General features: G+C 42.4%; 1 protein-coding gene across 2 annotated transcripts in view; it reads left to right on the top strand.

Moving 5' to 3' along the window:
* The window catches only part of ADGRV1 (adhesion G protein-coupled receptor V1), a 710,193-nt gene that overhangs the window by 359,339 nt on the left and 337,251 nt on the right, over window positions 1-13,603 (top strand). For both annotated transcript variants that reach the window (XM_077462401.1, XM_077462400.1), the window contains 3 exons: window positions 77-194; window positions 7,742-7,913; window positions 11,846-12,088. In XM_077462401.1, coding sequence (XP_077318527.1) covers window positions 77-194; window positions 7,742-7,913; window positions 11,846-12,088 — 533 coding nt within the window. The remainder of the gene's footprint in view (window positions 1-76; window positions 195-7,741; window positions 7,914-11,845; window positions 12,089-13,603) is intronic.

Genomic DNA, 13,603 nt, shown 5'->3' with positions numbered 1-13,603 from the left:
AAAACTGAATGAAGAGTTTGGTATTTTGCTCAATAAATTATTCAGAAATGTGACTGAAATGTGCCTTATTTTGAAGGTAATGATCTACAGAATGGCATATTGGGATTTGCTGTGGAGTCTTTGGATGGTCTGGCACTTGATGAAGATTCCATCCAGAAGACTACTCAACTCAAAGTGTTACGACAAGCCAACAGGTTGGGGAAACATACATTGCTTAATGTAAATGAGACTAGATATTACCCTTTTTTTTGTTGTTGGAAAATGGCATTTGGAAATCACAACCCAGTGCCTTAGTTAAGCCTTCTAGAAAGGCTTTCATTACTGTCCAACAGTGCAAAAGAAAATTTATATTGCTCTAATATTTCATTTTGTGGTTTTCTTTAATTCATGATCTCATTTTTATGGGCGATGCTAATTTTCTTTTAATGGTCAAATAAATAATATCTTATGATTTCACCTGAATCTACAAAAGGTTGATTTAACTTATCAGTTGGAGCCCCAGGTATGTGAAGTACAGCTAAAATGTATGTGCATGACCAAACATGGCTCTACAAACTCAGTGCATTAGTCATTTTCATCTATTTAATATTGAATACTGAGTAGTAAATAATATTTGCACATTATTGAAAAAGAATAATGTGCAAACAATAGATTGTGCAAACAATAATGTGCAAACAATAATTGTGTCTACATTTCCAGTATTTTTACTGCATTTTAATATATGGATGACCAACCTTAGTTAGTGCTGTGGTACAGATTTGAGCCCATATTTTCTCTCAAATGAGCAATTGACCATTTACTCTTCTGATTATTCCATGCATGTTTATGTTGCTCTACATACTGTACATCAGTGGTTTTCAACCCTGTCCTCAAGTACCCCCAACAGGCTATGTTTTGGGAATTTCTCTTATGCCGCGTACACACGATCAGAATTCTCATCGGAAAAGCCTTGGATGTTTTTTTCCGATGGAATTCCACTCAAGCTTGTCTTGCATACACACGATCAAGCCAAATTACGACTGACAAGAACCTGGTGACGTACAACACATATTACGGGACTAATCTTGTGTTTTTCTCGTGTTCGTAGAAGTTTGGTGAGAGACGATTCATGCTTTTCAGACTCATGCATTTTTAGATTGTTTTACTAATGTTCAGTTAGTGCTTGTGGGTTTGTATCTGGTTTTCAGTGCGTGTAGTCAGTTCGTATCTGGTTTTCAGTGCGTTCTTGTCTGCTTGTTACTGATTTTCATCTCGCTCTACACAGGCCCTGCTGTTCTTCAGTGCATTCTGTTTAGTTTGTTCTGACCAGCCGACCGTTTTGAAGCCATGTTGTGGGTACGTGCTTGTCGTAGAGTTCGTGCTGTGCGGGGGCTTGGTGTTGGGCTTCTTGCTTTGACACCAGCCCAGTCCATGAACGGGGCAAGGAGGAGTTCATAGACCAAGAATTGGTTGCTCCAGCGTGACCAATTCTCTAATATGCCTTTGCTGCGGGAGATCCAGGAGAATAACCCTGATGATTTCAGGATTTTTCTCCAAATGACGGACCCCCCCGTTTTTCACTGTTTGTTGGCTTTGCTGCCCCCTTATATTAGCAGGCAGGATACCTGCATGCGGCAAGCCATCACCCTTGAGCAGAGGCTAGTCGCCACGTTGCGGTACTTGGAGAAGTCTGCAGGACCTCAAGTTCTTGACAAGTATCTCCCCCCAGACTCTGGGGATCATTATTCCAGAGACCTGTTCTGCCATTATTCATGTCCTGCAGAAGGACTATATTAAGGTAAGATGTCTCCTTTAACATCATATTCTATGTATTTAATGTTTTCTAATATATTGTATTTCTTTCAGTATCCCTTAATTACCATGATTGTAATAAGCTGTGAATGTCCCCTTTGCCCTCATGCATGCTGGAATTTTTTAAAGTTTGTTTTTGATCCTTCATGCATATTTACCTTCACTAACCTCTCCAGCATGCTATCCTGGGGCCATATGCATCTAGCCTAGTCACTTAACAATGTATTTTGTCAGCTCCATTATAGTACTTTACCCTAAAATGTGTCCTTAAATTCAAAAAAGGCTTTTTTTGGGGCCCAAAATCATTTGGAACCCTCTCTCCCCCAAACGCTAAGTCAACCGATACAAATCCTCTATCTGCTGACTTTGCCAAACCCATACACACTATACCTACCTCTTTGTGGTTATATTTCTAGATTAATTCACCAAAGCATGTATTGCAAGGGCCTGCCTGAATACTTTCAAATGGTACTGTTTAAAGTTTTGTTCTCCTATTATCCTGATAGGTAATTACAGAATGTAAAAATGTGCTTCAATTTGTACAGTGTGTATTTATATGTTTGTATTATGACACTTCTTAACTGTCCAGTGGATTGCCAATAGTGTAAGTAAGGAGGGGCTGGCCAAAGTAAAACACTTTATGCATTCAGCTCTCAATGAAGTAGAGAGGGTTACCTGTCCAAAACATACCCCCCCCAAAATATTTCCAAGGGTTCATTAGAGGGGGTAAGGAATCTGATAAGTGGACCTTATATGTTTGCCTTTAAATGCTTCTTAAAATAAATATATATACTGATGTAGGCCAAAAATGTTTGTGTCTAATCTGCTTGCAATGTTATGTGCAAAATTACTCATTTTTTTTGTTCTTGTTTGACTCCACAGTTTCCTTCAACGCAACAGGAATGGCAGACTGTGGCTTCCCAATTTGCCCAACGGTGGGAGTTTCCTAACTGCGGAGGGGAAATTCATGGGAAGCACTTCCACATCAACCCACCACCCCATTCGGGGTCATACAATTTATAATTAAAGGCGACATATGAGTTTCTTTCTTTCTCACATTTGGGTTTGGGTACGGTCCATAATTCCCGCCATAGTCGGTCCTCCTCAAGATGTCCACCATCTCTGCCATCTTTAAAAAGGACATATTTGAGACCTTAAATCTCCTACTGGATCGGGACGTTTCTGGCTCCGGGCTTTCCTCCTCGTCATTACTGCTATTATGCACCCGCTGTGTCTACACCATGTTTTTCTCCCCCACTGCGACGAAAGACGGGTTGGGGAATATTCTACAAAGAACATCAGGGGTGGGCGATGCGGGCGGAGTTTCATGCATGCGCAGTGTGTGTCATACTTACATTCTGTGTGCGGAGAAGGAGGAATGGAATCGATGAACGTAATAACGAAGATAACATTTTAACTTGGGACATGAGTGGCCTCTACTGATTCCAGATTGAGGCCTATATTGGGATAAGATTAGGAGAATTTAGCCTGATATTAGTGTTTTTGGCGTTTATTTTGTCTTGCAGCAAAAATGAAACAATTTAAGACCCAGACTTCCTCAGCGAATTCATAGACAAATACAGGGATATGCGCAATTTGTGGGAGGTGAAAAACCCTTTATATCTCAACAAACCAGCAAGCTGGAGAAACTGCTGGAATTTGTGAAGACGCAGGTCCCCAACATAGACATCGAGTTTGTGGATAAGAAAATTGGTAGCTTGAGAAGCATGCATAGGAAGGAGCTTCAGAAGGTCCAGAAGTCCCTGAGATCAGGAGCTGCAGCAGAAGACGTGTATGTACCCAGTCCGTGGTACTACAACAGGATGCATTTTCTAGAAGACCAGATTGAAGCCAGGGAATCGCTTTCGACTCTTCCGGCTCCCCTTCCATCCAGCCTTCCCTCAACCCTTCCCTCAACCCCAGCTGAGGCTTCCGAGGACCAACCTGGGCCTTTCATCCAAGCAGAAACTGAGGAGCCCAGATGGAACCAGGTATAGTATTTTGAAACATATTTTTTGTAGGAAAATTATTGTTGTTAACTAGATGTTATTATTGCTAACAAATAAATGATTTGACCAAAAGTGATTCACATATCAATAGACAGTAGGGGCCAAAAATGATTGTGACAATAATGAAAAATGCTGGGGTCAGAATGATAGTCTTTTCTATTTATTAACATTCAATTTGCAACAGTCATGAGCTGAAAATTGTGTGTGATTGATGAACCAAAAACTAAAACTATGACCCTTTTTCATACACAGGAAGACCTCAGTCATGACAAGGCTCTGGAATGTGGCACACAGGAGGAGGCGGCGTAAGTGTCAGCCAGGAGGTGGCCGGGCCCAGTCTCACCCAATCTCAGGTCCCTCCCCTCCGCCTTCCACCCAAAAGGCCCAGGAAGGGGAGGAACGTGGATGAGGCAGCACTTGCCCTCATTAAGGAGGCTAATGCGGCCCTGAAAGCCCCCCTCGACACTGTAGAGGCGTATGGCATCTATATAGCCTCAAATTTGCAGCAAATGGAGGAGGGCCAACGCCTCAAATGTGAGAAAAATATTTTTGAGGCCATCCATAAGGGGTTGAGGGGCTAAATGACGGATGATGTCCACTTATGTGCGCTTGACCATCCTCCTCCTCCTTCTCCTCCTGCCACAAGTCCACCTTCAGAGCCACAGGCTCCAGGGAAGGCTGAAGGGAAGCGTGGAGGGAAGGTTGCATGGAAGACAAGAAAGTGATTGCCTGGCTTCAGTCTAGTCTGACAGAACATGCAGCCTCTTGTAGTACCACAGCCTGGGGACATATATGTCATCTGCTGCTGTTCCTGATCTCTGGGAGTCCTGGACCAGATTGTGCTCCCTTCTATATGGACTTCTCAAGCTACCAATTTTTTTAGCCACAGAGTTGATGTTTGCCCTGGGGGCCAAAAGTTTTGCAAATTCCAGCTGTTTCTCCAGCGTTGCCTTTCCTCTTTATTTTATTATTATGAGCCAGAATAAATGGAGATTTTTTTGTTATGAAAATACTTGCCTATGTGTTTTTTTTCAAATAGGACAGTTTTTTGTGAATAGGCAGGTACATTTCAAAAACACAATGTCAAATTAACAAGGGACACCAACACCAAGCTACCTACTTGAGGTTTACAAATACAAGATAATAATGGTGTTGTGGAAACTTGACATACAAAAAAATAATAATATGGAGATGACTATAAAATAATTTAAAAAAAACAACAGCAGAGCTTGATTAAAAAAAAAATGACTATAAAAAAAATTAAAAAATTTATTATGGAGATCTGGCTTTAAAAACAAAAAAGATTATTCATCAGATCACGAGAAATAATAAAGAAATAGGTTTGTGAGAATATGAACAGCAAAACAACTTCATTCTTCTTGCATTATAAAGAAGAAGGGAATGCGCTGCATTGAAAGATTTAAAAAAATTTCAGTGTGACGAATGTGCCATCTCCATTATGAACGGTCGTTTTACCAGACTGATCGCCTCGTCTCCTACTTGATTCTGAGCATGCACGTTTTTTTTTGCACGTCGGAATTGTATACACATGAACAGAATTTCCGATAGAAACTTTTCTCCAAAAGCTATCATCGGTCTTTTTGCTGGCCGAATTTCCGATCGTGTGTACATGGCATTAGATAAAATAGCTGTCCAAAATACCAAGCCATTGACTCTGATTTAAAGCAACTGTGCAAGATAAAGGAAAACCTGGAAACATGGCCTGTTGGGGGTACTTAAGGACAGGGTTGAGAATCACTGCAGTATATGAATGGTCCACTCACTCCACAGATGTTTAATTTACTGCAGGAGAACACAGGGGAACTTCACACAGAGTTTGTTATCTATATAGGCTGTTCACATCACTATGCTGCTATAGTGCAGGAAAAAAAATTCATACCGCTCATCATAGGCTCCTATAGGAAGGGCATGATAAAGCACAGTTACACACATTTTGCTGCATAGTAAGAAGTGACCTTTGTTTTTTTCTTTTAAGTTAAGCTTACCTGGCTTACAAATAGCCTTAGGTAACAACAGTTTCACATGCTATATTTGCCTGTTCTAATATCTACATTTAATAGTTTTGCCTAGAGCGTTGATGCTGAGTAAATTATGGATACTGCTTAATTATTTGTGCAGCGACAGTACTAATACTGTATATATGCTGTTTAAAAATATAGTATGGCCACAAGTGCCCAGTAATCTCCATTGTTATAATGATAATAGCTAGGAATGAGCTTCAGGTTGAACATGAGATTGACCCAAACCCAGTCTGTCTGCAGTTTGATTAAACAAATTGGCCAAATTTGGCAGTGATGGTGGTGTTGGTGGTGGTGGTGGTGTTGGTAGGGGGGGCTTTAAAAAATTACTTTTTCATGTTGTTTACATATATATTTTTTTTAACTATTTACATTTTGTGTGACTGAGTAACAAAGGGTAATACATACTCTGTACTCATTCAAATAGTGGTGGCAAATAACTGGGGGGGGGGGGGGGGGGGTTATTCCAGACTCCCATCAGCCCTGTCTTAATGGAACAGTACAGACAGACAGTATTTTCTGCTAGAGAGAAAATAAAACAAAAAACACAAAAATATTATTATTATTATTATTATTATAATACAGGTTTTATATAGCGCCAACTGTTTGTTCAGCGCTTTACAACATGAGGGCAGACATTACAGTTACATTACAATTTGGTACAAGAGGAATCAGAGGGCCCTGCTCGTTAGAGCTTACAATCTAAAAAAAAATATGGTGGGGTTCGCCTTGCAATTGAAAACAATGCCCTTATCCAGGCATGCAGCTTGGTTCCCAGTAAAGGACACAAGGGCCATGGTCATCCCCACATCTTGTAGGGAAGAGGGGGTCTGTGTGGAGGTGTGTCAAATTCTTGGAAGCCCCCAGATATCCACCCCAACTATCTGAATCAGTACATACTGTAGTCCTCACTTACAAAAAAGGAAATAGTAAATAAAAAACCTACACCACTGAAAAAGCCCTTTATTAAAAAAAAAAAATATTAATAAACAATGTCCCCCAATGGTAAATTGAATATCATCACAACCTCCAATGATGTAGATCCATATGCTGTAAATCACAATGATCTGCACCCAGCAACCTTTACCCGCCGCTACTCCTATCTGAATTTAGCAGTGGGTACTGCTGCTGCCACTGGATGACAAATCCCCCATGCCTATTTGTAAGCACAAACTGTCTCTTTTAAAGGAGTAAATTGTACAGCATTTTTAGCGCCTTTGCAAGCATCCTATTTAAAGCATTTGTGTATTTTCAATGTTTCCCTATAAGCCACATTAAAGGAGTCTCTCTTCGCTAAATGGCAGCACCGAGCTACCCATGTTTTTTTTTTTTAATAGCTGATAGCTATAACCCCCCCCCCCCCAAAAAAAAAGGGGCTGTCATAGACTTCAGCGGGGTTTGGCACTATGTTTGGGTTTAGCAGAATTTTTTCATGAGTTTGCTGAACTTACTGCAAACCAAACTTTTGCTTGTCCCCGGAAGTAACATGTTCATTGCTGAAATTTAGGTTTTCACATTACTATTTCTCTAGGTCTGAAAATTTTTTATTGTTCTGTGGATATGATTTAAATCTAGGAGGATCACAAGAACCTACTTCTCTGTCCCCCTGGCCAGCGCACTAGTTGGGTACCACTGATACAGATTTGCATAATGTATAAAGTGGAAGATCGCCTTTCTCACATTTCTGCCTGTGACAAGTGCATTTATCATTTTTTAATGTTATTTAATTACCTTTCCTATGTGTTGACATATTTGTCCATTGTTTCACTTTAAATCCATCAGAAGTCAATATTTTTCATTTTTCTTCCTTGATGTTGTTATAAAATGATGCTGAAAATAATTTACAGTAACAACAGCAACACTGTTTTTCTTTAACTTCTTATTTATTTTTTTGCGCTTCAGGGCATTTGAAGATGTGAAGATCTACTGGCGTGCAACCTTTAATAAAACTTCAGTTGAACTTTACAGGGGTGAAGTAAGCTTGGTTAATGAACTGCAGGCGGTATCTGGATATACCATCTGTACTGCTGGCCAAACAGTGTGCCTAATTACCGTGGAAATAAAAGACGACAAGGTCAGTGCTGAGAAACTGGCGAAGGCTAATTTCATGGGAGCAAGTGTTCAGCACAAGGGGCCTGTATTCCTGGAAACGTTCCTAATTCTCATAGTATTAAAAGCTACAAGTGGCATTCCAAAATAGTTGAAGCAAACTGTCACTTTTTTAAATAAGTTAACTAATATCACTGAATATTAGTGTTAGGCCGCGTACACACGCGCGGACTGTTGGCCCAACCTTGTCCGCTGAACAGTGTTTGGGCGGACAGTCCGCTCGTGTGTGGGCTTTCAGCGGACAGTTTCAGCGGACAGTTGGACGGACAAGGTTTTACGGAAATTCCGAAAAACTGTCCGCTGAAACCTTGTTTCAACTAACAGTCCGCCCGTGTGTAGGCTTGTTCGTCAAACTAAGTTCCGCGCATGCTCAGAAAGGATTTTCAAGCCGAAAGTTATAATGCAGTGTATAGGACGTCGTATTTTGCGTCCCGTCATACGTGCCGTTCACGTCATCGCGCACGGTTTCAGCAAACTGTTCGTTCGTCGTGTGTGGCCATGTCCGTCCATGCTAAGTTTGAGCGGACTGTTCGCTCAAACTGTTGGACGGACAAAGTTGGGCCAACAGTCCGCGCGTGTGTACGCGGCCTTAGAATTTCTTCAAACTGTTCTGTCTGAAGTCTGCGATTTCTAAACCCAGCTGCACTATACAACCAGGTCTTACATTTTCTCTTAGCCCTTGTACACACGGTCGGAAATTCCGACGGAAACTGTCCGATCGGATTATATTGTTGGAAAATACGATTGTGTGTGGGTTCTATCGGACTTTTTCCTGTCAGTAATCCCGACGGAAAAAATTTGAGAGCAGGATCTCAAATTTTCCGACAACAAAATCCGATCTGACTTTTTCAGATCGTTTGTAGAGAATTCCGATCGGACAAAGTGCCACGCATGCTCAGATCAAAGTACAAGAGCAAAGCTATTGGCTACCAGGCTGGACATAGTCCCGTTGGAATGAACGAACGTCATCATGTTCCGAGCGATCGGATTTTCTGACAACTTTTGTGGTCGGAAATTACGACTGTGTGTACAAGGGCTTACTATTGAAAGATCTGACCTCCCCATGCCTTCACATACATGCACACTTTTCCCAACTACCTAGTAAAATACTTTAAAGTGTTACTGCACCTTTAGGACCATTATGATTAAATTGTTGTCTATTTTTATTTACTACCCCTGATATTGGCTGTGTTGCTACACCTGTGCTGCACAGCAGCTTGTGAAAATCATCCTGACGGTCCCTCCATATGCTGTGCATTCTCATTTAAACCTATAGAGAGCTCTGGCGTATAAGCTTGTACTTTAGGATAACTATTAGACTGAATGAGAGTGCAGAGTTGACAAGTGGCGATGTAGTGCTGACGAGGCCATACAGCCCATGGGTGAGCATGCAGGATGGAAGTTCTTACTTTTAGGCCTTCACTGGCATTATGATTGTTCCAGGTCAGTGACCCACTGACCAGGAAGCCAGAATTGCAGCCATAGTGTTTGTAACTTTAAATGTATGTTATCCTAAATATATATTTTTTTCTATGTGTGTGTTCAGCTATGTGTATTTTATAAATCATAGTCGCTATCATTTTCATGTACAGTACATCTTATATCTGAAGATCCTGCCTTTCTTCCTTATCCCAAACTAACCACACAAAGCACAGGAGCTGATCTGTGTTAACATGGTCAGTTTTCATCCCTTGACTGGCCATTCAAAGTTAAAGGATACTGTGTAGACATGCAGCATGCCTGTATTAGGTAGTTTGGTCAGTCAACATGCCCCTGACCAATCACAGCTGATGGGTTATTTCCTCTTTTGCTCCCTGCAAAGCCTGCAAATTAAAAGCATAATGGGCTGATATGCATCGCACTGAACGTATCTGCTCATCTGTCCCACCACTGTAACCCCCTTTCTCATCTGACCTACTACTGTACCTCTTGCACATCTGTCCCTCCCCCCTGCTATTCTGCCCCACAACTGAAACCCACTGCTCATGTGTTCCACCAATGTACGTCCTTTCTCTCCTCTGCACATTTGCCCCACCTCTGTAAACCCCTGCTCATCTGTCCCACTTCTGTAAACCCCTGCTCATCTGTCCCACCAATGTACCTCCTATCTCCTCTTCCCCATCACTGTACCCCCCTGCACATCTGCCCCCGCCGTATCTCCATGCTCTTCTGCCTTACTACTGAATCACCTTCTCATCTGTCCTAACACTGAACCCATCTATTCATCTGCCCCACCACTGTAACCCGCTTTCTCATCTGTCCTAACACTGAACCCATCTACTCATCTGCCCCACCACTGTAACCCGCTTTCTCATCTGCCTTACCAATGTACCCCCAACACATCTGTCTCACCTCTGTTCCCCCTGCTCTCTTGCCCCACCAATGTAACCTCCTGCTCATCTATCCCACCAATACACCTCCTTTCACATCTGCCCCACTGCTCTATCCCCCTGCTTGTCTGTGCCACCACTGAACCCCCTTCTTATCTTCCCCACCACTGTACCCTCCTGCTCTTCTGCTCCACCACTGTACCCTTTTCTCATCTATGATGTGTGATACGCAGAGTGGTGAAAGGAAGCAGAGATGAGACACATCTACCTGTCCTGGCACACTCATCCAGCTGATCCACCTTTTACATCCAGAATGTGATGTCACATACAAGCATCTGGAATGGATGCGCAATCATGAGCTCAGGTCAGGGGCATTTTTTGAAAGCAGTGGGCCTGTGTGCAGGATCATAAGTTGTGCCCCCGCAGCTGAGGAAAAGTTTATGTGCCACAGCAAAAGTTGGGTGTGATTTTCATTGCGCTGAATACTGGCTGTGGCTTAAAGGGACGCAGAGTGCTGGGGTTCAGTAGTAAGTGACGCAAAGGTTCAGGGATAATTTAAACCAAGTACTGAGAAGCTAAACAGTAATTCCACAAACTGTCACCTGATTGTGGTTTTCTCAATCACAGTGAAATCCCTTCTTTCTGAGATTAGTAGTGGCAGCCAAGAAAGTCCTCCTCCTCCAGATGGTGGGCGGGGCTAGCAGGACTGTGATTGGCACAGTCACAGTCATTGCCCTCCTGGAAACAGAGAACTGCACCCAATCTCTTCCCCATCACAAAAGTTGACGATCGCAGCTACAGCAAAGTTATAGAACCAAACAATGTTTCTCATCTTTTACAACGTGTGAGGGCACAGTGCCTCCCCCTCAGTGCAGGTGCGGTGTGGGGAACTCTGAAATTGGAATGCATTAGTGTCTCACTGGCATTCCCTGTGCATTTCTTCTGATGGGGAGGGAGTCGAGTTCCAGCAAAATAGGCTTTGCGTACCGCTTGCGGCACCACTGCTGGGGGTTGCCTACCCCTGGTCTATAGCCTGGCATCAGAAATTTCAATACTGTACAAAGCAAAGGGCATATGCCCTGGTGGTAATCATCTTTAGCACAGGTGATACTGTATATAGCAGTCTGTGGTATTTAACTGGAGGTCTGGGAAAAACCCATAACGTGCCTCCTGGTGCTTCTGTCACAAACATGATGATGTTCAGTGTGAGGGAATGTTCTACAAATTTTAGTGACATTTTCTGAAGAAACCTGCTGATTAAACTGTGGAGCAGAAGTATATTCTCTAACAGATTCTGGTTTTGTATACTGCAGTTCCAATGTTGGACTGGTGAGGGGATTTAGCAACACATGAAGACATAGGAAAGAGAGACATCAGAACCTCTAGTGTAGGAAGTATGGAAAATGCTGGCCACTGTGAACAGCATCATATTGGGACACCGGGAAAGTCCTGAGGATAGTGAGCTGACACAGTTTTCTAAGTACATTTTTTTTTTACATTTGCCTTCAAATAAACATTTTAACCTGGATATAAAACTAAAACTGAATACTTGTTTGTGCTACTACAGGTTCCTGAATTCGAGACTTATTTTTTTGTTGAACTATATGATGTTAGTGCTGGTGCATCAATAAACAGCAGTATTCAATTTGCCAAAGTAATCATCCTGGAAAGTGACTCTCCTCGTGGTCTGGTATCATTTGCACTGGGGTCTCGAGTGGCGATTGCACATAAGAAGACAACTTTAATCAGCCTTCAGATTTCCCGAAACCCCAACACATCCCAGATAATTTCTGTGGAGTATGTTATAATGGTAAGTTGGAACAGTATACATATACTGTGTATATCTATATTTATATAGAAAAAGATATCCAATAAATTGAGAATGGCAATCAGCAGTGTTAAAACTAATTAAGAAGTGGAAAATTAAGGGTGCGGTTGAAACCAAACCACGGCCAGGTAGACCAACTAAAATTTCAGCCACAACTGCCAGGAAAACTGTTTGGGATGCAAAGAAAATGGTGCTCTTGATCAGCAGCTATGTTTAGGTAGGTTTGTTTGGGATACAAAGTATCCCGCTTACAATATGCCAAACAGCACATAGACAAGCCTAAAACCTTCTGGCACAAAGTCATTTGGAGTGAGGAAACCAAAATTTAGCTTTTGGGCCACAACCATAAATGCATCATGTATGCAGTCAACAAGGCCTATGATGAAAGGGACACCAGTCCTACTGTGAAACACAGAGGTGGATCACTGATATTTTGTGGATGTGTGAGCTACAAAAGCACAGTAAATTTGGTCAAAATTGATGGCAAGATGAATGCAGCATGTTATCAAAAAATACTGGAGGAACATTCGCATTCATCAGCCAGGAAGCTGCGCATGGAAATACTTGGACATCCCAACATAACAATGATCCAAAACACAAGGCCAAGTTGACCTGTCATTGGCTACAGCAGAATAAAGTGAAGGTTCTGGAGTGGCCATCTCAGTCTCCTGACCTCAATATCATTGAGCGACTCTGGGGAGATCTCAGTCATGCAGTTCATGCAAGACAGCCCAAGAATTTACAGGAACTGGAGGCCTTTTGCCAAGAGGAATGGGCAGCTTTACCATCTGAGAAGATAAAGAGCCTCATCCACAAATACCATAAAAGGGAGGGGATCGTGTTCTGCTTCAGTGCATGTTGGCATTCATGGTTCCCTTAATGATCTGTAGCTCCCCAGGGATGGCAGCACTCATGCAGCCCCAGACCGTGACACTCCCACCTCCATGCTTGACTGTAGGCAAGATACACTTGTCTTTGTACTCCTCACCTGGTTGCTGCCACACACGCTTGACACCATCTGAACCAAATAAGTTCATCTTGGTCTCATCAGACCACAGGACATGGTTCCAGTAATCCATGTCCTTAGTCTTCTTGTCTTCAGCAAACTGTTTGCGGGCTTTCTTTTGAATTATCTTTAGAAGAGGTTCCCTTCTAGGATGACAGCCATGCAGACCAGTTTAATGCAGTGTGCAGTGTATGGTCTGAGCACTGACAGGCTCACTCCCCCACCCCTTCAACCTCTGCAACAATGCTGGTAACACTCATACGTCTATTTCCCAAAGACAACCTCTGGGTATAACACTGAGCACGTGTACTCAACTTTTTTGGTTGACCATAGCGAGGCCTGTTTTGAGTGGAACCTGTCCTGTTATACTGCAGTATGGTCTTGGCCACCGTGCCTCAGCTCAGTTTCAGGGTCTTGGCAATCTTCTTATAGCATATGCCTTCTTTATGTAGGGCAACAATACTCAGATTCTCAGAGTTCTGTGCCATGAG

Source organism: Lithobates pipiens, unplaced genomic scaffold, assembly GCF_037356315.1.
Source record: "Lithobates pipiens isolate NorthernLeopardFrog02 unplaced genomic scaffold, aLitPip1_a1.2 Scaffold_3, whole genome shotgun sequence".
Lineage (NCBI taxonomy): Eukaryota > Metazoa > Chordata > Amphibia > Anura > Ranidae > Lithobates > Lithobates pipiens.
Note: the sequence above shows the minus strand (reverse complement) of the source record. Positions and strands in the feature narration are given on the sequence as shown.